Source organism: Tricharina praecox, assembly GCF_024521635.1.
Source record: "Tricharina praecox strain CBS 144465 chromosome Unknown BZA05scaffold_12, whole genome shotgun sequence".
In the NCBI taxonomy this organism is placed as follows: domain Eukaryota; kingdom Fungi; phylum Ascomycota; class Pezizomycetes; order Pezizales; family Pyronemataceae; genus Tricharina; species Tricharina praecox.
In genome coordinates, this window is record NW_026250414.1 from 901859 (window position 1) to 925521 (window position 23663).

At 55.1% G+C, this 23663-nt stretch overlaps 7 protein-coding genes across 7 annotated transcripts; 2 read left to right on the forward strand and 5 right to left on the reverse strand.

Moving 5' to 3' along the window:
* Positions 1-2503: 2503 nt before the first annotated feature.
* BZA05DRAFT_445177 (uncharacterized protein) lies at positions 2504-3700 on the forward strand (the record flags this gene model as incomplete). The annotated part of the gene is made up of 4 exons (XM_051486977.1): positions 2504-2691; positions 2750-3122; positions 3185-3398; positions 3465-3700. 4 exons carry the CDS (start codon positions 2504-2506, stop codon positions 3698-3700), a joined length of 1011 nt encoding a protein of 336 aa, XP_051339524.1.
* Positions 3701-4208: 508 nt separating this feature from the next.
* BZA05DRAFT_373767 (major facilitator superfamily domain-containing protein) lies at positions 4209-6478 on the reverse strand. Its single transcript, XM_051481737.1, has 4 exons — positions 5985-6478; positions 5851-5911; positions 5473-5792; positions 4209-5417 (listed from the first exon to the last, which is right to left on the reverse strand). Exons 1-4 carry the CDS (start codon positions 6186-6188, stop codon positions 4308-4310), a joined length of 1695 nt encoding a protein of 564 aa, XP_051339525.1. The 5' UTR covers positions 6189-6478; the 3' UTR covers positions 4209-4307.
* A 2050-nt stretch (positions 6479-8528) lies between these two features.
* On the reverse strand, positions 8529-10116 carry BZA05DRAFT_49750 (SURF4 family-domain-containing protein). The gene is made up of 5 exons (XM_051488360.1): positions 9583-10116; positions 9401-9513; positions 8853-9346; positions 8733-8797; positions 8529-8679 (listed from the first exon to the last, which is right to left on the reverse strand). The coding sequence occupies exons 1-5, from the start codon at positions 9750-9752 to the stop codon at positions 8607-8609; spliced, it is 915 nt and encodes a 304-aa protein (XP_051339526.1). The 5' UTR covers positions 9753-10116; the 3' UTR covers positions 8529-8606.
* Positions 10117-10847: 731 nt separating this feature from the next.
* Positions 10848-12216, forward strand: BZA05DRAFT_49748 (uncharacterized protein). The gene has a single exon (XM_051488359.1). It carries the CDS (start codon positions 10983-10985, stop codon positions 12180-12182), a length of 1200 nt encoding a protein of 399 aa, XP_051339527.1. The 5' UTR covers positions 10848-10982; the 3' UTR covers positions 12183-12216.
* A 650-nt stretch (positions 12217-12866) lies between these two features.
* On the reverse strand, positions 12867-14403 carry BZA05DRAFT_49758 (uncharacterized protein). The gene has a single exon (XM_051488361.1). It carries the CDS (start codon positions 13997-13999, stop codon positions 13241-13243), a length of 759 nt encoding a protein of 252 aa, XP_051339528.1. The 5' UTR covers positions 14000-14403; the 3' UTR covers positions 12867-13240.
* A 6834-nt stretch (positions 14404-21237) lies between these two features.
* Positions 21238-21969, reverse strand: BZA05DRAFT_49867 (uncharacterized protein). The gene has a single exon (XM_051488362.1). It carries the CDS (start codon positions 21807-21809, stop codon positions 21354-21356), a length of 456 nt encoding a protein of 151 aa, XP_051339529.1. The 5' UTR covers positions 21810-21969; the 3' UTR covers positions 21238-21353.
* Positions 21966-23019, reverse strand: BZA05DRAFT_337579 (uncharacterized protein; the record flags this gene model as incomplete). The annotated part of the gene is made up of 3 exons (XM_051480862.1): positions 21966-22078; positions 22142-22759; positions 22812-23019. The coding sequence occupies 3 exons, from the start codon at positions 23017-23019 to the stop codon at positions 21966-21968; spliced, it is 939 nt and encodes a 312-aa protein (XP_051339530.1).
* Positions 23020-23663: the final 644 nt, after the last annotated feature.

Consider the following 23663-nt stretch of genomic DNA (forward strand, 5'->3'; position numbering starts at 1 on the left):
CGGGTCGACCACGCAAAAAAGTACTCTACGGCAGCCGCAAATCGGTAGCGGTACCGGCGTCCCTCGCCTGTCTCACACGTCGAATTACCGATAAACGTTAGCTAGAGGCTCGGTTGTGCGGGAGAGATGAGGCAACTTAACAACAGGTAGATACCTAGGTACTCCGGAAAAAGGACAAACCGGGCCGTGATACAGACCAGCCATGTTAGACTTCCTGCGCAACACCGACGCTGGCGGGTTAGTCAAAATAGAAACGAGAGGGAGCCTGGAGGCGGCCAGTGAACCATCCGAAGCGATGTGTATAAACGAGGTTGGAGGGACCGAGACAAACAAGAGATGGAGGAGGCAATGCGCTTCTTAGGTAGGATTGTATCATACAACACATAGAGGAGAATTTTAAAGACGTGGTCGGACGATTGTTTGCGATTTCCTTGACACAATCTCTCTTAATGGCACTCCTTCTGGTAGGGCTTAGCAGGGGGTCGATAGAGTCTAGATATGTAGAGTAGAGTAGAGTATGAGGGGTAGACCCCCACGACATCAGGGGAGAAGGGCCGCACGGGCGCTGGGCTTCCTTGGTGAGATCTCTTTCTTGTAGCCTGGGGTGCCGCATTGAAGCCTGTCATTGGGCATATATGATATACTCACACGGCCGGAAAGACTTATCCCCCCCCTGTTATATCTGTGGCTGTGATTAGCTCACCGCAGTAATTGAACATCCTCAGCCACAGATCCAACAGGGGGGTGATAAGTCTTTCTGGCCATGTGAGTAGAGTACGGACAGGAAAGATAGGATCTACATAACATGGATACTGGCTCCCCTGTCCACGGAGCACAAGGGTACAAGATAGAGTACACAGCAGGCAGGAGAGCTGGAAGGCTAGGGGACAAGGCCGAGTCTTCGGCGACAAGGCCGGGCGGTGCACAACAGTGGCACAGCAAGGCAAGATGGGATGATAGGAGGCCGCTCTTGTTCGGACGGCAACAAGAGAGAACATCACGGCGTCAAATGCCATAACTACTACCTAGCTTGCCGTATGGTGGATATTGAACACATCCCAAGCATCTGCTTGAACGGCAGAATAGATTGTTTGTGATGCCGGTGGGTTTGCCGTAGTAAAGACATGAATGATGAATTTACGGAAAGTTACTATACCTAGGCCTGTAGTCCGTGTGACCTGCCTACTATCTTATTTAGATGAGGAGTTGGATTGTGCCATGTTATTTCACGAGTCTTGGAGCATTTTATAGTTGGCTGGAGACTTGGTTATAGTTGAACAGGCAATATCGGTTACGGGAGAGCAACATCGAGGGAACTGAACCCTAGTTACCACCGCATACTATTAATAGGGACAACTTAGAAGTTAATTCCATCTATGATCCTATCCTAAAATCCCCTCCAAGAAGATTTGGGGAATCTGGGGGTTCCATGTCCCAATTGTGGGGTTTTGCCAGTTGCCGTTACATAGAGTACTTGGTAGGTGCGGCGGATTTGCGGTCGACGATCGAGGTTTTGGAGTTCCGGGCGGCGGGCGGGCGCAGGTCGCAACGACAACAACTACAACTACAACAATGCCATTGTTTTCGGCGATCCTTGAAACCGATCTGATGATTTGTGCAATTATGCAACGGCCTGAGGAGTGAGGACAGAGCATAAAAAGCATGGTGCAAAGGCCGTGCGTGCGTCCAATGCCAAGAAAATACAGACACGCTGATTGGTTAGGACAATATACGGTCTCACAAGCAGAATAAACTTGAAGCTGGAACCCCACAGTATCGTGGTGGTTCCTACAGATGTTTGTGGGACGAAAGTACTGCCGAAACGTCATACGAAAGGATCGGCTGTAACTAATGATATAGTATGCGTGCTCTTTAGATTTTAGAGACCACGTGGACTCATCACGTCGTCGCAAGGGACGGACGGACGGTTATAACAAACTTTGGTAAACCCCCCGAAAGCCCCACAGCCTCCCTTTCTTTCCGTGCGTGCATCGGACGAAAAAAAGTAACCCACCCAACACTCCCCAAAACTTCGATATTGCATCCAGAAGCGGGCTACGGCCGAGGCGATGGACATGGATGTTGCCCGTGTGCTATATCTTAATTTTGCTGCGACGATCATACAAACATAGTGGCCACTGTCCGCGCAGGTTGCAATAACTATGGTGCCAGGTCCGGGATTGCGCCCCCGTTTCATCGTTTCATCGGCGCCCGTAGCCTTTTGCGGGGTGGAGGAACGAGCATCTTCATCTCCAACTCCTGGGTTGCAGGTGTTTGCATCTTGGCGAGCACTGGCACTGCAGACTTCATCAACACTGTACAATGGGATAAAGAGTGTGAGAACCCCACCCCGCCGCCGGTTCGAGGTGCTCCACCAACTACGCAGTTCTCAATTGCGCACTTTCATTCTTTTACAGCTTCGTACTCGTCCTCTTTCTTACCAACTACTGACACTCTTTGTAACTTTTTTCTATCCTTACTAGCTTGCTTGCTTCACCTCACCATGGTCTCGATCCGCTCCCTCCTGGCCATTGCCCTCGCCGCCGCCGCAGCGCAGGTCTATGCGTCGCCCATCGCCCTGGCCGACCACACACATCTCTCGATTTTTGACTACGCCAGCCCGCCCTCTTCGCTCTCTTCGCCGCAAGGCTCCGGAGGAGGGTGCAGCGAGATCCTTCAACGGCGTGCCTGGTGCGCAACCCTCTCCCCGAGTGACACCTTATGCCCCTCCCTAACACCCCATATGTAGGCAATCCCTGAGCGCCTCAGAGAAGCGGGCGTACCTCGACGCGGAGCTATGTCTGATGTGGCAGATCCCGGCGCAATCGGGACTCGCAGCGACCGTCAGCCGCTACGACGACCTAATCAAAGCGCACCAGCTACAGTCCGGCGTCGTCCACGGCGACGGCTGGTTCCTCCCGTTTCATCGCCTGCATATGTATGCGCATGAAAAGCTGCTGCGTGAGGAATGTGGATACGAAGGCGCACAGCCGTATTGGGATGAGGAGGCGGATGCCGGGAGGTTTACACAGGCGGAGATTTTTGATACTGAGTTGGGCTTTGGCGGCACGGGCAGAGTGGGTGATCGCTGTATCACCGATGGGCCGTTTGCGAATTACACTGTTTGTCCCCCTCCCCCACCTCGCCCCACCACCTTCCCCGTGGATCTAACCGTGGGAAACAGCTCCACACCGGCCCCGGCTACCAAAACACCGATCACTGCATAACACGCACGATCAGCGACCTCGAAAGCCGCAACAGCGCAACCCAATTCGTCGAGGAGTGCCTGGCACTCCCCACCTTCGCCCGCGCCTGGCCGTGTATCGAGTCACGCCCGCACGCTGGCGGCCATGCCGGCGTCGGCGGGGAGATGATGAACCCCATTTCCAGTCCCGGCGGTACTTTACCCCTCCTTTACCCCCACCCCCCCTCTTTCTCCCGACCCAGCTGACAAACAAGAGTAGACCCACTATTCTACCTCCACCACACGTTCCTGGACCGCGTCTGGTGGCGCTGGCAGGAGCGGGACCTGCCGGCGCGGCTCGAGGATATTGCGGGGTACACGACGCAGACAAGACCCCGCAGTGGGTGGGTCAATGCTACGCTCGACGATGAGCTTAATATGTATGGCATCATTCCGAATGCCACCGTGAGGGAGGTTATGGACATCAAAGGGGGGTTGTGTTTTGAATATGTCTAGGGGAAGAGAAGGTGGGGAGAGGGGGGTATGGGAAGGGGGGAGGGGGAAGGGAGAGGGGGAGGGGATATGGGATGGATATGGGACGGATATGGGATGGATATGGGACGGATATGGGATGGATATGGGACGGATATGGGACCGGGAGATGGTCGGAGGATTACATAGGTACATACTAATGGTATTAAATATCGAAACTCGGCTCGCCGTCGTCGTTCGTCCCGATACTACCTCGCCACATTGACGAGAAAGAATGAAAAACGTGACTTCACATCCAACCATGCACATGATCTCACTCGCTCGCTTCGCCCGGCCCCCAACTTCCAAGCGCTCGTCAACGCACGTACCGGCCGTTGTTCAAGCGAGAATACCGCATACCTGTTACCTAGCGAGCGAATCCACGTGTGTGCGTAACCTGTGCCGGTGAGAGGTGGGAGTCAGGATCGATAGGCCATAGGGTACCGGTACCAACTAGGTACGATTCGTCACCTATCACTCGCTTCACTCAGTGCACAAACGGGATATCAGCCAGTAATCTACATTATCATTCACGCCATTAAAGCTCGCGCGAACCTCGCTATCTAAATACAAAACTAACTTCCATTCCCTCTCAATGCGCAACAGCCTGCACCGTCTTGGGATACAACCCGACCCTATCTAGGGGATTCCACCTCCGTACTAGATCCCGCTGTACCTTCCCGTAGACATACATGCCTATGCTGAGTACACAAATAACCGCCTGAATGGCGCCAATGATATAAAACATTTTCTTGGCACCCACAGCGGCGACCCACTTATTAACAAAGAACGTAGACCCAAACGCCCAAAAGTTCTTCAGCAGGAGAACGGACACCATCATCTCGACGGAGATATCTCTATGCGCGTCGAGCATGTACGAGAACGTAGCGGTGCAGGACATGACAACGCCGAACGTGAGGAGGCCGTAGCAGATACTGGGCGCGATCCAGTGGGTTGCCGCCTCGGTCGCGTAGCCGAACGCGAAGATCCCCGGGAGCGCGAACACCGCCACCGGTATCACGAGGAGGATCCGGAACTCCGGCTCGTAGATGTTGTTGTTCCGCTTCGCCATCCACTTGGCTACGACGTCGGAGAACACGCCGGCCGCGAAGTACGACAGGATCGCGCCGATGAACGGCGCCGCGTACATGTACCCCAGCTGGGTGGGGTTGAAGTTGTAGGGCGGCGCGGTGAAGAGCTGCGCGAGGATTAGGGAGACGCCGATGCCCCAGGTGATGAACGTGCCCTGGAACAGGAAGCTCCACAGCGTGGCGGGGTAGATGAACAGCACGAACGGCGCCAGCAGGCAGCGGATTATGCTCTCGTCCGAGAAGCGGCCGTTGTACACGCCGAGCTCCTGGAGGTAGGTTCGTTTCGTCTCCTCGACCGCGGCGGAGCCGGCTTCGGGCTTGCTGTCGGCCGCGGCATCTTCATCCTGTGCTGCGGCGAGCTGCTCGTCGAGCTCGGAAAGGTTCTCGCGCGAGGACGTGTCCGTGTCGAAGATCGCGGGACGGTTGTAGGCGTGCTCCGGGACAAAGAGGAATACGAGGATGCTGGCGACCCCCAGGAACCCGGCCATGATGTAGAACTGCGTCCGCCACCCGTGCTTCATGCTGATGTAGCCGCCCAGCACAGGCATGAAATACGTGCACCCCAGAAACGAGAGATTGTAGAGCGCCACACGTTTACCGCGTTGGTGTACCTGCGCCAGTTGTCAGCCCTGGCCACCACAGCCCGGAAAACCCACTGGCACTCACGAAAAACAAATCCCCAATGGAGCTGGGCACCAGCATCTCGAACGCGCCCAGACCTAGACCCTCGACAAACCTCGCGCCTAGGAACGAATCGCCACTCTGCGAGAACCCATTCCACAGCACGCCGATAAACACCAGCAGGATCGAGACGAGATAGACGGGCCGCTTCCCCCAGATCCGCGATACCGCTGACGCGATCAGCCCTGCCACCCCGCTCGCCCAGAACTGCCATCCGCTCCAGCGAGATACCATCGCGTACGACGTGTCGAACTCCTTCACGAGCACACCGTGGATCGGCGCCACTGCCGGCCCGACTATTGCCGCTGCAGGGTGTCAGCAACCACCACACCATGCGGCAACTGCCCGCGCCGAGGGGCTTACCAATGGCACTAGCGAGACACAGCGTGAACATCGTCAAGTCCCGCTTCCACATCGGCCAGTTCTGCGATGAGACCCGGGCGGTCAGTCATTGGTTGCAGATGAAGTAGTGTTGTCGGCGGGGGGGGGGAACATACCAACGGATCATTTGGCGAATTCGATGGCTGCGGGATCAACAATATATCCACCTCCTTCCCGCTGCCATGCTTGAGGTGGTTATGATGGTGCGCCGCCGCCTCGCCGTCGCCGTCGCCGTCAACGGGGACGATGCTGTCCTCGAACAGCCGCGCTGTGCCCGGCACATGGTGTCCGGACTTTGGCTCCACGATTCCGACGGGCATTGCTGCTGCTGCGATGGAGTTCGGTATGGGCGATGATTGAATGAGTGAGCGGTAACCTGCGTGTGTTGGACGTGTGTCGGGAATGGGAGGGGGAGAGGGGTGTCATATAGAAGATTTTCATCGATACTTATCCCTCCCCAACACTACCTCGTCTGCATCTCCGTCAGGGTATGCGCATATACCGGTACTCTACCTATATAACCGGAAACCTGGGAGGGAACCCCACACCTTCGTCGAGCATGTCTGTCTCTCTCAGTCTCTCTCTACGTTTACTCTACAGTAGTCTCTAGATGCGCAGCATGTAGGCATGTGTGTGTGTGTACGAGTCCACGAAAATCCCGCGCACCCTGCTCCAACTACCCGGATTTGCATGGATGATCGCCTGGGTTCTCCATTCACGGCTGGTCTCCAGCTACCTACTCTGCATAAAAATAGAGTGCGCCCCACTCGAAACGAGACGAGAATTGGATCCCCCATCCCAGCCCGGTGTATCAAACCGCTGAGCTTGAGCGAGCTGCTGACTGCCAAGGCTCGCCAAAACGGAATAAGGCGGGCTGGTGCTGGTTCGGTGCAAGTGAGGTGCTGGTTCTGGCGCGCGGAGGGATGCGGTGGTGGAGGCGGTGGAGCTCCTGGCGTGGAAACTTAAGGCAGGGCTACCTGGTAGCGGGCCGGACCGTTTCATCGCCTCGATCGCGTTGAAAGATGGACCGACCGACTGACCGACCGACCAAGAAGGCGAGGGTCCTTAACTTCCACATTTTTGCGTGTATACATCCCCGTCCCATCCGATCCTCCCCACCGTCCACGGAGACGGAAAAGGACCCATCCATCCATCCAGCACATGCGCTCGGACAGCATTTTCGTTTTCGGGAGACGCATAAGACTCCACACATATGAGCGTTTGCTCGGTAGTTATCCCTGATTCCGGCAATGGCTGTAGGGCCGAAACGGTTCTTCAACTGTGTAGATCAACGACTTATCCGGAAATCCAGCGTTTGCCGCAGTGCAGTGGAGAATCCCGTGGGTGCGTGGGTGGGGGAAGATGTGTACGAAGAAATTCAGTTTTGAGGCTGCGATGAGTGCAGTGAGTGCGGAGATGGGGGCGGGGGCTTCTTCTGTATGCATATCGCCCGGACTTCATCCCGTACATCGGGATTGTATGGAAACGGACGGAAGGTACCAGCATCTGATGCACACACATATGCCACACACATACATCACACTTAATGCGTGCGTGCTACCAGTCCCAGATCCGTGAAACTCGCGATCATAAGACGAGATGAGAGAACGCAAATTCGAAGATGGACCTCGGCGCACATCTCCCGCCGAGACATCGTCGAACGACCTATACTAACTACCGCATTTGGCTATTTACTCGTTGCTGTTCCGTCCGGACTCCGGAATCTCAAGTCCGGTTCCGGTTCCGCTGATACATGTGCTGCCACGAGCCACGACGTTAGACTGGATTCAGGAACTGATTGTGGAAGGGAGCTTTGATGTGGGTTTTTGAAAAAGACCGATGGGCATGTTTTTCTTCTTTCTTTCTGTCACTCTTTCTATGTGCGGATGGGCCGGGCGGAGAGCAATAGAGAACCCACATCGAGCTGGCGACCAGCGGTCGGAGACAGTGGGGTGGAACCGCACGTGTGTACAGCCATCATCTGATAAGGTCGAATGCTATGATGATCAAACAAAAAAGCCACGAGCCACGAGCCACCGGTGGTGGCAGTGTTCTACCCCAGAGACTGGACGACGCCACATTGCCGCCCACGGATGGTCACTCGCGTTCAACTTTCGAGTCCTCGCGACGCTTTCACGAGAGCTAGGAGCCATTCGTATCAGCAGCATGGAAATTTCCACACACAATAGCTCGCCCAATTGTTGCAACTTGCGTATATATTCAAGTCGGCGATAGCCACACCTGACCTGATACGTGATACCCACCTTCTTCGGATGAATAGGATTACATTCAGAGCGGCTCTAGTGATGGACGCGAGGCGGTTACGGAATATCGATATCCCCTTCCACTTCACATGCACTCTCGCTCAGCTCTATACGTCGTAACCTGATAGGAGTTACGTGCCGTCATGGCCTCTATTCCGAGTGACACTCTATGACCCCGCGTCACACGAGTCACAGTGCGAACCCTCATCTTCGCCTTCACGTTTCAACTTCAACAAACTCAATACACACAGCGACACACAGGGACGCAACAGACTTGTGAAGAAAGGAAATCAAATGCAAGTTCGGACGGGCAGATAAACACAAGCAAACGTAAAGGTGACCAGCAATAGCGCCAACCCCCAAACCAACCACTCCCCTCCTCTCTCGCTCCCTCCACTTTCCTCCACTTTCCTCCACGCTCACATCCACCCCCCCATCTCCCTATCCCTTTTACAACATCTGCATACAGAGAGTTTAGTAGACCTTCTTCTTCTCGTCCACCGAGAGGGAGCCGGGGCCCATGTTGACCAGGAGGACCAGACCACCGCTGGGAAACGTCAGTACGTGATGGCGCATCTGCGAGAAGTAGAGGCAACTTACACAATCGACAGGATCTGGAAAAAATCGTACTTGGCAAAGTCCCTCTGGGGGTGGTGGGGGTGAAGCTAGTCGGCAGTCAGCACGGATCCAGGCAGGGACAGACGGAAAAGAGGAACCCACAGTCCAGAAGTTGTTGATCAGAACATTAAAGATGCTCAGAATGACCACCAACATGACGGCACTCCACTTAGCCTTGAAGCCGACAACAACCATCACGCAGGCCACGAGTCCGACCAAGCTGACGAGAATCCTGCTGATGGTCCATTCGCCCGAGAACACGAAGCCGATGAACAGGAAGACGAGGAGGACACGGCCGGCGAGCTGGAAGTAGACCTTGCGGTCCTTCTCGTCGATCTGCGGGAGTCCGGCAAAGGCGAACTTCTTGCGGTGGAACGAGTCCGAGAGCACCATCAACAGTCCTCCGACGACCGACAGGTTGCGGAGGAAGAAGTTGAGATCGAAGATGAGACCATAACCGAACGCCTGCGTGACCACGACTCCGAGGAGTCCTCCGACGGCGTACTCTGAGTGCTTGCGTGCGATGACCAGTGCGGAGCCAGCCAGCATGAAGATCACGTTCAGCCCAAGGAAAAGGTGTGTTATTCCAGTCGGAACTATATTCTCGGTCAATCACAGTCAACACCGGAGGTGGTGCGGGAGAAACGAACTGTGCCGGTAGTCGTGGAGGTAGGATAGCTGGTCACTCCATTGCGTGATTATCCGCAACGCGTCTTCGAGGAAGGTTACCACGATCAGGAAACGTCCTATCATAGGGAGGTATCTGTAAATCGGAGTTAGCTGACACGTCCCTGACAGCTCGGGGGGGAGGAGGGGGGTTCGGAAGGCGTACGGCTTGACGGGGTCAGCGAAGGTGTCGAGGAGGTCCTCGATCTTGCTGGTCTGCGCTCGAATGGCGTCAAGCGGAGAAGGGTCTGAGGTAGCGGAGTTCATGGAGGGACCACCGAACGGCCTGTTGTCAGGGCCCAGGTGGTAGCCTGCAGTTCCTCTGATCTGCGACATGGTGTCGAGCGGTGGTGAAGTAGGGGTTATCGGTAGCTGTTGCGGGTGCTGGTGAAGCTGGATTGAAAGCGAGCAAAGCTCAAGGTCGTCGAGTCGAAGTTGAAGCGGTTGAAGTTGTTGTCGTTGTTGTTGTTGCCAGGTGTCGCAAGTCTAGAACGAAAGAAGGGACTCGCGCGGACGGGATCGATCAACAGGAGGCTCAAGCTTCCGAGTTGTGTCTATCGTTTCACGGGAGTGAATCGGTGGTGGCTCTGTTGTTGTCGTGACGTGCAGAAAGAGAGAAAGAAGAGGGAGAAAGAAGAATGAAGGAGGAGAAGATGTTCGTCACGTAGGGCAGTTTTCGTTGTTGGGTAGGAGAGGGCAGCAAGTACGAAGAGAAGAAGCAAGGTGGTCAAATCATCAACATCATCGCTGTCGGCCCAAATTCCTCAAAATGCATTACAATGTTCAAAGAGGCTGTTTTTATTGGCTCAGTCTCTCGAGGAGATACTTTTGAACATTTCTAGACGCCGTCGCGGGGCCAGTCCGAAGTCTTGTTACATATCGCGAATTGGGTTCCAGTTGCGGCGACGGCAGGAAGGGATCGCGATTGAGTTGGGGAAGTGAGGAGGGATCGCAACAAAGAATAGCCGATGTGTCAACGATATTGAGGCTGAAGATATTCCGCGGCGAGTGTAGAAGAAAAGAGATGGAGATGAGGCAGAAATAAAGATACGCAGTCTAAGGCAGCTAAAGAGGAAGAACTGGAAGGGACGTTACGTAGGTCGGCAGCAGGCAGGCCCCGCCAGCAGGCACACCGAAGCCGGGAGCTCGGAATGTGCGGATTACATGGTGTGGGGGGCTTGGCTCAGTGACTAAGCGTGTGCGAGTCACCAGCTCTAGGCACGTGATCGCACCTGCTCTGCTCACTCGATCGGGCTGCGGTTGCTGCCTGCATACAGCTGCTGCTGCTTGCTCCATCACTGGGATTTGCTCTCTCTTCCTCGCTTTCTATCTCTCTCAAACCCTTCGTTATCCAAAGCCCATACAGCCATCATCGATATTACTCCTGTCTCTCCGTTTGATCATAATAGAGTACCTACCTACAGCCTTCTTTCCCGTTAGCGCACCTTCAATCCGTCTTCTTTTGATTCTTTTGAGTCTTTCAAGTGAATTGTTACCTTCTTTGTGTCCATTACCCACCGTCCATTATGCCTTCCATCAACGGTATCACCGCCAACATCCTCACTCATGACGGCCCGCTCGAGGAGTTCGAAACGGACGAGTTTCCGGGAGGAGTTAGCTGTTACATCACTGCTCACAGGTTCTTATCCATTGTCAACATGTGTACTCGCTCCTCTGACATTCCCTCGCAGTGGTCAGCAGTTCTGGCTCAACTACAGCATCGACCACCCGATCCGAGCGAAGGCCTTGAGCGTTGAATTCCATGTCGACGGCAACAGGGTGGATACACAGTTCCCGATTGCAGCGGACGGTGATGGGCCCCCGAAGGTGGGACCCGTGAAGTCGAGTATCACATCTCAGTATGGAAAGGACGCGGCGGGGAATGTCTACCGCCGGGACGTCTTCTTCACACTGGTTGAGAAAGACAAGAACTCCTCCTCACGACCGTCGAGTGCAGCCGGAAAGGATTCACAATTCGAGTCAGCTGGACTGATCGAATGCAAAGTTTTCAGGGCTGAGAAGACTGGGGAGTGGAGCGGAATCATCAATCCGGACGAGATCCCGGACCCGGTGTCGGTACGCCAAGTCTATCGTCGGAAAGGCCTCTCTCACGGTGTCCGGATGGGTGCTTGTATCCCAGCGGCAAAGACGGTGCGGTACACCTTCAAGAATCTGGACCCAGAGGATGCTCCCTACGCATTCTTCAGATTCTACTACCGCTCCAAGAAGTTCTTCTGCAAGTTAGGCGGCAGTTGGTCCCTGACCAGACCCGGCTCGCCGATACAGGGCATTCCTCGACCCCCCAGCAGAGGCCTCAGCCGGAAGGTGTCGCTGTACCAGTCGTTGAGCAAAGGGAAGGAGTATCTCGCTGATAGACTGTCGTCCCGTCGAGCTGGCTCTCCTGACCCATCCTCGCTGGCCGTGTCGACGACCAACAACAACCATGAGAGCGACGAGGAAGAAATCCACCGATTGGAAGCGGAGCTGGGAATGTGTCTCACCAAGGATGTCGATGATGGTGCGAAACTCCGAATGCTGCGAAATAGGCTCAAGTCTCTGGGAACCTTGCCACCACCGTCGAGGGAGCCAGCGGATCGGGTCAAGAAGTCGAAAGGAAAGGAGATTGAGGTGCATCCAGATCGTGAAATGCACTCGGGGCTGCATGTGCACGAGCCATCATCGTCGGTCGATAAAGACACGAATAGCAGCAGCGATGGGAGGAATCTCGACGGTGTGAACCGCGTCAAATCCCCGGTGCCTCGTTGAACGGGAACGTGGGAGGTGGGACGCGTAAGAGGTGCACGGGTATCCAGAAGGCTGTCGTGTCCGTCCCGTTCATGCGCTGGGCGTTTTGATTTCTTGCGTTGGGAGGCAGTGTTGGGTTCTTTTCTTTGCGAGGCGGGGTAGATGAGGTGTCCGTTCGTTGTAGAGCGATTGAGCTCGAAGTGCACGAGGTGTTTGGAGTTTGGGGCCTGGATTCAGGTTGAGTTGAATTGAATTGATGAGTTGTCTGGGTGGGGTGGTGGTTTTACAATCTCGCGCCCACGTCGATCCAGTCACAGTGATCTCAACCATCAGCAAATCATCTCCATCACCTTACGTGCTGCAGTACTAGACCACCTTAACCGCCTCGTCACGATCATGACCGCCTGTGCCACCCACCAATTAGCACAGCCCCCCTCCCAAGCCTCCCCCCACCATCCACCATCCACGGCGGCGGCAACGCGATGCCAGACAGCATATCCGTTCCACGACGACGATTCGCTGCATTATTATATTCCCTCCCTCAAGCGCGGGCGCGCATATTCTTCTCCATGCTTCGTGCTTCATGCTCTATCTATACGTGAGTCTTTATGAAGTAGGCGTGAAACGTTGACTGATTGAGAAATGTGCACGGTGCCGCCCGCTTGGCTCCTGGGGCAGGCGGAAGGGAATGGTCTCATATAAGTACAGGGGTACCATCTTCATAGCTTGGGGTCTGTAATTACTCTACTTTCTCTCTCCTGCGATACTCTAGAGAGGATACGATATCTCTCCTTTTCTTTGTTTCTTGTTTGCAGTTTCTTGATAGTTTTCCCCGCGATCGCGATTCGAACTGTGCGCTGTCTTTCGTCGAAGCGTGCCGCGAGAAAACGCCTTTTTGGTCCCTGCGTCGGAAGCGGAACACCTTCGGCTACCTTTCACCTCCCCCTCCTCCTCGACCTCCTCTCCACCTCCTCCAGTGTCACCCCTTCACCACCCGCAGCGATGTCCACCACCGCCGCCACCACCACCACCGCCTCCGAACCCTCGGAAATATCCCGCGTCCTCTCGGTGCTGACGTTCTACATCTTCAGCTGCGGGTGTTTCGTCGCGCGGCCGCGGAACCCGCGCGCCCACAAAACCACCGCACACGCCTGGCGCGAAGAAATTGAGAACCACCCGTCGCTGGCGCGCACCCACTCCAGCACGCCCAGCGAGCTCCCGTCGACCCCCGTGCAGCCCGTCGACATGCTCGAGCTGCCGATGCGCGCGCGGATCGTCGGCGGCGAGGAGACCGGCTGGATGATGATGCCGCCGCCGAGCGTGAAGGAGGTCGGCGAGCTGAATCGGGTCATCAATCGGGCGAGGGCCCTCGAGAGGCCCGGCACCGCCAGGACTGTCGAGAGTGCTAGGAGCGGGCTGTCCGGGATGAGTCTGAGTCGCGAGGCGGAGAATTTGCAGATTACGGGAGGAAGGGGCGGCGGTGCGGGCAGGAGGAGGCGGTTTGAGGAGGGCGTGCTGGATGATATGGATTCGCCCGCGATGAGACGGAGGGACACGGAGGAGGCGTCCAGGCCGAGAACGGCGGGGAGACGCAGGTTTGCGGAGGGCGTGTTGGACGATATGGAGAAGCCACGGCCCGGAACGAGGAGGAGTAAAACCGAGGATGTGGAGAAGAGGAGGTACTTCGACGGGGATATGGAGAAGCCGATGAGAAGGGATACGGAGGAGGCAGTGAGGGAGAAGGAGCTGAAATGATTACTACCACCATCACAACTTTTCCTTGACTCCGGTGTTTTTTTCTTCATTTCTTTTTCTTCATTTCTTTCCGTTTTTTGCATCCACCACCACCACCACCACCACCACCACCAGATCTCTCTTTCCCCATTGCATTGCACCCGGGCGTTCCTCTCTTTTATTTCTTGTTTTATACGTTTTCGGATTGGATTTTGATTATTGTAGTACCTACTTTACGAGGCGGCAGTTTTTTTTTCCTTCTCTGTGTTTGATTGATTTGCGACGACTGTGGGATTGTTCTGTGGGATTACATACTAGATGCGCGCTTTTCGTTGCTTTATTGGGATACTTTATGGGCGGGTTGTTTTTTAGATGTGATTGATCAAAAGAAAGTGGGTTTGATTCTTTGCTTCGGATTGCAATTGAGTGGGAGTGATTGCCTCCGAGTTGAGTGAGGACTGAGAGTGTAAAGTAGGTGTTGCCAGCATCACACGAACGCAGTCTCCCAAGCAATTGCTCGTCCACGACGCAGTCCAGTTCACGGGGATACCACAGGGTCGAGATGCAATCAATGATGGAAGAGAAAAAAAAGGTGAAGGGGATGTCTTCGCCCGTATGTGCCCCAAATTTCTGAGGGAATCGGGAATCGTCTAATCGTGATTAAGGTTGTCGACACCCTTCCAGGTTATACCCCGCAGTCCTCCCTCCCTACCACAGTATGCATACGAAGTATGTAGGGGAAGTATGTAGGGGAAGTATGTAGGCATGGGTCTACTCCGTCACTACGATGTATTATGTACACATTGAAGCCCACGGGATCCCACCGGAGCCGAACGGATGGATCGTAGGAGTGGAGTGGAGCAGAAGCGGGCGTCGACGGTCTACATGTACACATACATGGTGGACAATCGCAAGGTCGACACCCGGATACCGGAGAGATATCTAGATGGGGTAACTCTCGACAATTGATGACTGGGGTTGGGGCTGGGGGGAATATACCTAAGTACAGACCTTCACTACTCCATAGCTAGGGAACCAGAGCAGGAGATATCACTCACATTGCCCGCCCCAATTACAACCACAGTTATGTAAGTGGCTACCAAATCCAACCAACCAGCCAGCCAGCCATCACCAGGGTCCAGGAATGCAATGGAGCAAACAAACATACATACAGACGAGTAAAGAACGCCTGCCTGCCAGCTACTTCATCGCAGCCTCGCAAAACGCGCGGATTCCACATGTCGGGTATGTACTTTATATCATACCTAGATGATAGATCTTTCACTTCCGGTCTCCGGGACAGAAGTCGAGAATTCGAGAGCAAGCCGAGCGCAGCGCGGTTCGACGCTCGTGGGTTGGGTCCTTGGGAAACCCGCTGGAGATGGAAAATTTGAAATAAAAAGAACGGCAAACGTCTATAATGCCATAGTTTTTTCCCGACGATTCAACCACCACTCAAACCCACCACCACGCAAACCCACCACCACGCAAACCCACTGTGGCGAGCGATTCCGACGAGAAGAGGGAGCGAGAGGAGAGCTTGTCGGCGGAAGGAAGCGGAAGTGGTTACATTGTAGGGAGCATCAACGTTGGTGGGGCCAGCGAGTCGCCTGCTCCCTTAGTCGTCTGCGTGTTCTTCTTTCTCTCTCATCGTCTACAGAATAGACCATCAACCTCTACATCCTCTCTTTCCTTGTGTGATCTCCTTCTCTCGACCCGCTTCCCAGCCTGGAGAAGCATTGGCGAAAGCGCACTCGCAAAAGAGTATGATTAATTAACACCCCATATGCTCTGCCATGCTAAGCGTGTATTCTTCATTTGAGCTTCACTGCCTTTCTGTGGTGTTTTAGTGGTGGTGGTTTTTCGAGGGCTCTTTGCTAATGCTTTTCCAGGCCGACAGGCGTTCGGACGAGGGAGCACACACAGAAGAGAGGCTAGAGATGGGGGGTTAGCCGTATACCTACTCGATAGGTGATGATCCAGAGAGAAGAAGAAGAAGAAGAAGAAGACTAAACCCACTCGACCCAGCTTAAGTCCCCCTCAAAAATAAAATACACTGCGGCGTCACCGGGTGACATTTTATGATCACGCTCACAAACAAAAAAAGAAAAAACCGGAAAAAAACGGAAAAAACCACAACTCCCTCCCGCTCTTGTCCTGTACTATATCACTCGTATACGTGTGTAGCCTGATTGGATATTCGCTCCCCCCACTCTCCGCCGTTGAGCAGTGCGAGTTGCAGAAACGCAGATGGCCAAGTACCCAGTGTGACGACAGAGGCGCTTCCTATAGTACATAGAAGCGGATTCGACGGCCACGGCAGCCGCTGAACTCGGTCACAAGATTCACACAAAGCATTCCGAGCCGTGCGGGCACTTGATCTCCACAGAAGGGATGAATCGTGAGAGCAAGCCTATTCTAGTATAGCTACTATGCAGTACTCTGGGAGTCTGGGACGATTGTTGTTTGCAGTGGCTACTATATCCACCAACTTAATAGGTATGCCGCATCGGGAGCAACCCGTGAGCGTCGAAAGCGGTACATAAGTATGTACTTGTTTATACCCACCCGCTTACAGATACCGGTATTAGGAACGGGATTATCGTGGTGATGGAGTTGCCCCGGTTCCGTGTCGACGGAAGCCCGGAGGACTCGACACTCGTCACTCGTGCAACCCACACTCGCCGCGCTGGGCTCGGGAGTCGGGAGTCGGGATGGGAGTTTCTTCCGGACTCCGAATCACGCTTATGTAGCATCGGAGCTTTTGTTTACTCATCATAGGTACTTACATAGCATTCGACCTTGAGTACTAGTAGATCGTGATCAAGTGCATGGTCAGGTGCACAATCCCCATTCGCTTCCACGGTTCCACCGCACGCTTACATACCTGTCACCATCACCATCGGTGCGGAATATTACTGTACCGGGTGATCCACCATGACCCGACCAACCGATCAACTTACACAGCAGCAGCAGCGCTCTCGCGTCGCTTATCGCCTTACATACCTGCAGTGCGCACCGGTGTGTATAAAATCGGTAGCAGGACGCACATACCTGGGTATCTGTAGACTCGCGCAGCCTTTCGTTCGATGTCGCGGCAATCTGCTGGCCGGCCACGTGCGGTCGGTGACCGGTCAGCTGCCTATCGTCTACCGAGTAGGTACTCGGCTGCTCCTCCACCGGAGCCGTGCGGAAATCTTTACTGTACGTACTACTGAACCAGCACGAGGCGAAAGAAATGGTCATGTCAATTCCGGTGCAGCTCCCCAGGTGGCTAGGCCCCAGGGGGTGACTCACGGTGACAAGTCACCACACGGACGAGTTCCCTCCTACCGCGTGAGACGAGAGCGAGCGCGAGACCCGCGTACCGAGTGTGGAGCATCTGAGGCCGGTCAACGGCACACGTAACTATCAGTCTATCATACACCCACGCCACGTCTCGTCTCGTCTCCGGTCAGCAGTCTATTCCATTCCGTTCCTCTCCCGCCACTACTAGTACCAGTACACTACCAGTACTAACAACTAGACCGATCTGCCGTGCAAAAAGAGTGCTTAGGTGAGTGAGTCTCCGTCTCCGTCTCGGTACGAAGCGAAAACGAGACGCGGATTATGCGGATTATCATATGTGGATTAACGATGTGGAGCCGGTGAGCCGGTGAGCGAGCGCGGGGGTGGAGGGGGTGGAGATGCGGGCGCCTGGCGGGGAGCGAGGTCAGCTAGACTACTCTAGTGGCAGAGTGCACGCAAAATTCTGTAGAGTAGAGTAGAGTACCTAGAGTAGAGAACTACGCGGCCCTTGAGGCCACGGATTTGTTACTTGGGTATGTGACTGTGTGAGTGTGAGTATGTACTCGCCGACTACTCTCCGACTGGTCGCAACTCGCAGGAGTTGAGCGTTTCCCAGCATCTCCAGCGCCGTCCAGCTGCCGTTGATGTCGGATATGTACCTACATCGCAGCCCCCAGCAGCTACCAGCAGCGCGCATACCCCCCTCCCCGCACCCCGGCGGGCCCCAGGATTTCGGATTTCGCGCAGCTGAGTTGAGCTGGCCTGGACTACGGTGCGTCGGTGCGCGGTAGATCCAAACCGCCAATCCTCGTCGTCCAGCACCGAAGCCAAAATCTTTTCCTTTCAGCTCGACTTCCATCGCGAGTTCTGCGGGTACGTACATACAATAAATACTCTGCGTGCGATGGATCTGGATGCCCCAGCTGCAGCAATAGCAGCAGCTGCTGCAGCGAATCATCCAAGTCCCCAGCCTTTTTCAGCTCTCGTCGTCCATCTATACATCCAAGCATCCAGCCAGCGTCCATATTTATGTAGTGTACCTGTGATATTTTGGTCTGCATAACAGAGATCCGTCAGCGGCGGCCAGCCCTATGCACGTACTTACATAACTGCTAGTAATTATAGTTATGCAAGTGTGGAGAGTAACGTGGGCGTTTGAAGTTTCGGCTCACTCCGCCGTGGTCCTCCTCTCGATACCGCCGCGACGACTTTTTTCTGCTTTCGTTCTTTCTTGATTCGTTTCTGTCGTTCGTTCTTTGCCTTAGGCCCCCCCTCCCCCCTCGTTTCCCGTTGCCATTGCCCCGTCCCCATTGCCCCGCAGGAGCTCGTGGGGGGAGGGGAAAGGGGAGCCTGATGGTTTCAGATGTACCGTACACCACTATATAGATTTTTTAACTCCGATGCGATGCAATCGCGCCTTTAGGGGGGCGGGGGGGCGGACCCCACCATCCACCATCGCGGGGAGATTGCGTTGCAACTTTGCTGGTTGCGCGTTTTGCTTGCCGGAGGGGGGGGGAAGTTTTCTCGTTTCGCTTGAGGAGGAGGAGTTTTGTCGAGTGTCTATCATCCGATCTTCCCAGTTGTGCAGCGTGCTCATTGATATTCAGGGCTGAACCTTCGACTCCTCCCCAGTCCCCACATCCCCGCAGCTACATGAGTAGCTAGGGAACTGGGGGACTGGGTAACTGGGTGGTTATTAGTTGTACATGTATACACGCGATTGCAATTCGCAATCTCTTCACATTCCCTTCCCCTCCTGTTCTTCTTCTTCGCTTCTTCCTGCTCCCCTCGCGACTCCCCTCCAGCCCCAGAGTCCAGAGTCCCAGACTGTCCCCGCAGGCTCGCACTGTTATCCGCTCCATCCGTCGCCCATCACCCATAACCCATCACCCGTCGTACGCAATCTCAATCTCAAATCTCAAAAACTCCCGCATGCTGTATCTAGAGTGCGAACGGAGTAGCGATGATCCGCACCGGTGACCAGTAAGTGACCAGTCGGCGCCGACGATCCGATCCGCTGTTGCCGCCGCGCCGCTATGGGTACGAGGGTACTCTGCTGGCTAGTAGGCTGCATGGGGCCAGGCTCCAGCCAGCCAACCAATTCGTTAGTTGGTGGGGGGCTCCCGAAATTGCAGTGTTGGAACTTGTTCATTTCTGGATTCGTTTCGATACGGTGCGTACGTACGTGCGTGCTTGAAGCGGAGGAAACAGAAGCAGGAGGAAACGAAGCAATCGCGCCGTGCATACATGGAGTGACGACTCACGAAACGCACGACGAGTGCGGCTGGCTTGCTGGCTTGCTGGCTGAACTGGTGGGCGGCGGGGTGGAGGGCTGGAGGGCTGGTGGGCTGGTGCCTAGGCCGACCTATTGCCCCACAATACCCACAATACCCATAACGCCCATAATGCCCACATGGCGCGCTGGGCTGGGAAGTGGGCTTGGATATTGAGCTTGGAGGTTGTGCTGTTGCCTGGTTACTACTCTATGATACCATGGTACCGTATCGAGTATCGACGGGTGTTGCCTTGCCTTGTGTTGCCTTGGGTTGTGCTGCCTTGTGTTGTGTTGCATCGCACTTCCGTGGCCGCTTCGAGGACCTCCCATCAACCACGCACCACGCACCACCATCGCCCACAGTCCAGTCCACCCCACCGTCGCATCGGAAGTTCAAGCACCTCACCCCTCACCCCTCCATAGAGTACCGTACGGTAGACCATGGACCATGGACACCCGTGTACCTTGCACATGGACCATGGACACCCGTGTACCTTGCACATGGCACATGTCCGGTACATATAACATGCCCGGTACATGCCCGGTATCTACATGCCCGGCACGTACATGCCCGGTACATGCTCGGTATCCACATTCCCGGTCACGGCACCAAACACCCATGCAGACATATTGCTCACACATTGTATATTGCACATTGCACATTGACATTGCACGGTGGACATTGCACGGTACGGTGCCGCATTCTGGCCGAGCAGAATAGACAGACCCAGGTACTCTGCCTTGAGGCTTGAGTACCGTGAGTACCGTGGGTGGTGCACGCAGTACCGCAGCACGAGTATCTATGTAGAGTAGGTAGAGTAGATAGAAGGTAGCGAAGGAGCGAAGGAGCGTCGCATACACAAACACAAACACGTACCGTACATACCCGGGCACCCGGGCACCCAGGTACCCAGGTACGCAGCGATATGCGTCGGGGCAAATCTATGCACCTGCATACCCACCATACCGTCGCATAGCATAGGATAGATACCCTACGTCACCCCGCCGCTCCCATCCAACCCATACTAACCATCCGTCCCCGCCCTACTCCCACCTTACCTCCGCCGCACTTCCGCCTAACTTCCGCCTAACTTCCGCCACGCATCCTTCCGTCGCCGCCGCACATCCGCCCGTCTCCGGCCATCCCAGCCATTCCGGCCGGTCCGGGGGCGGGCCACGAATCCATCCTGCCGCTATATACTCTACATATGGGTATCATATGTATCATATGTATGCACTCGTAGGCAGGCAGGCAGGCAGGCAGGCAGGCAGGCAGGCAAGTATGTCTCGCGAGCGTCGGCACAACTAATACCCCTCCCCCCTCCTCCCTCCTCCCACCCACGTCCCCCATCCCCCATGCCCGCCCTGCTTGCTTGCGCTTCCTCCCTGCGTTCACCGGGCATGGGCTTGGGCTACACGGGCGGGCCAATCACAGACCGCTGTCGCCCACTGTTGGTAGGTAGTCTGCGACCAGCACCACCGCGCCGCCGACGCCGCCGCATTGCTGCAGTGAATGCAGATTCCAGACTCTCCAGCGCAGAGAAGACCACTACGGAAATGGACACGACGAGATGAGACCGGACATGTGACTTGAGTGCGCTTCTTCTGATCCTCTGCTTCTTCTATTCCGAAAACTGAACCACCATATCGCCATACCATACATACATCAAAAATACCCGCCCTTTACTCCCACTCCCATTCCCATTCCCATTCCCGCGCGGAAACCCATCGCAAAAACCCAAACCCAAACCCCCAAAAGAAAACAAAATGTAAAACCTCAGCTCAACCCAGACATACAGCACATGCACAGTCTCCCAAATAGAAGTAGAAGAAGCGGAAGTAGAAGAAAAAATCTGTTCAGTTCATAAAAGAAAAAAAAACACCGTTTCGGCCAATCAAGACTTGGCCCCCATCGATATCTCATGCGCACTGTAGCTGTAGAGTACTCTACTTCTCGAGCAAACCAACCCACACACACACACACACACACACACACAAACCCAATTCGACCCAACCCACACAACCCATCCCAACCCAGCCCAGCCAAACCCACACGACCCAACCCACCCCCCGCTACCCCCTTTCGAACGAAGAATCGCCAGAGCAAGAAAGAAAAAGAAAAAAGAAAAACCCCTTCCGAACCCGCACCAAAAAGCAAACGCGAGAACACCCCGCCGAAAACGAAAACGAAAAGAAAAGAAAGACGTGAAGAACAATGTGCCCAGAAAATACAGCCAGTTAAACACCTTCGCGAGAGAGACAAGAGAAAGAAGAAAAAATCGAAAAAGAAAAGAAAAGAAAAAACAGTAATCGGAAAAAACAGGCAGAAAATCAAAACATAACATCATCATCTAAGTGTTGCGCCCAATACAATATGGATACAGTTGTCTGCCTCGCGGCAGTTCCCAGTTCCCGTCTATAGCCCCCCGGATAGTAAGAGAATACAAAGGAAAGAGATGGAGGAGATTCGGAAGGAAAGAAAGAAAAAGAAAACAACGGAAGCGATTCTAGTTCTCCTGCTTTATCGTCACGGCCGAGTGTGTGGGAGGGCTGTGGTGGTGGTGGTGGTGGTGATCCTGCGCGTAGTAGTTGTTGTAGTAGTTGTTGGGATCTGGGGTTTCTAGGGGTGATCTGTTAGTTCAACGCTTGGGAGGAGAAGATCGGGGTAGCTGCTAATGCTCACCTGAGAGGCCGGTGTACGACAAGTAGTACGGAGACATGGTGTTCTCGTAGGCCGGAGTCGTCTTGGGCGCTGCGTACTCGGGGGCAACGCTGCTGTAGCCAGAGATGCGGGATGAGGGCAGCGGCAGGTAGGCCGACTCGGCGCCCGAGGACGTCGTTGGCACCGGGGTTCCGCAGGTCGCCTCGACTATCGAGGACAGTGTCGGGGTCGAGTAGGTGCTGTACATGTAGTGGGGAGGGGTGTTTGACGAGAGATCAGCGATCGCCGGGAGCTGTGAATGCGATGCGCCGGTGGTGGAGGGCTGGTAGTAGCTGTAGCTGCTGGAGTCGGACGAGAAAGCCGGGGCGTACGAGGGCGAGTGTGCGCCGCCGGTCGACCGGTACGAAGAGTAGTTGCTGCTGGAGGTGGTGTAGGCGCTGCTGCTGACCGAAGGGTAGCTGTCTCGTGACGGGGGAGAGTTGGTCATGTGGGGCTCGGAGCTGGGCGGCGGCGAGTGGAGGGGCTGCTCGGCCGACGACTCGCGGGTCGAGCGACCATCAGTGTCCTCTCCGTTGGGAGAGATGGAGCGCGAGGCAGCGCGGCGCTCGAGGTCTTCAAGACGACGCTTCAGCTTCTTGCCTGTTTATCTGTTAGCTTTGTCGGAGGAGGGGAGGGGGTTGTGGGAACGTACGGTAGTTGCGCTGAGCGATGCGGTTCTGGATCCTGCGACGCTCGGCAAGGTCGCTGATCTTGGTCCAGTCCTCGTCGGGGTTGGTTGACCCGCGGAACTCGGTGGTGCTCGAAACACGGGTGGGTGCCGGGCGAGCGTAGTGCTGTGGCGAGACTGAAGGCATGTTTACTGGGGAAGCGTATTGATACTGTGTCTGCTGGTGGTGCATGCTGTCTGGGTAGGAGATGGGTGAAGCTCGGAGGTGTAGTAGTGGCAGTAGTAGTAGTGGTAGTGGTGTAGTAGTAGTAGTCGTTGCAGTAGTCGGGATAGTGGATCTGGATGTGGTGGATGTGATGTAGTAGTAGGGGTGGTTTATGGACTGTACCGCCTGACTGGCTTGGTGGTGATAGTGGTGGTGATGCTGATGGTGTTGGTGATGATGATTTCAGAGTGAGGGGGACGGAAGGGTAGATATTTATCGACCTCCGATCTGGTGCCCGGTGGTGAAGGCTGAGTCGTCGGAACCATGCAAGGGAGATGCTTTCTTCGGAGGTGGCTTGAGTAGCGTGTATTACTGGGGGGGGGGGGGGGTGAGTGCATGGAGGTATGGTGGAGGGAGCCCATGTAGGTAGTGCGGCCTCACAGCTGCTGTACGAGCTGCTGCTGCTGCTTGCTGCGTTAGACGGAGAAAGCAGAAGAAGCAAAACAGCCTTACCCAGCGACTAGGCCATGGACGATGGGGCCAGCATCGACCTAGTGGCATCACCCACACACCCTGGCTCCCCTCGACCTTCGAACCCCAGACCACCCGCCGATGGAAGGACGCATGGAATCTTCTCTGTGGCTTCCTTTCCCACCCACCCCTCTAGCTCG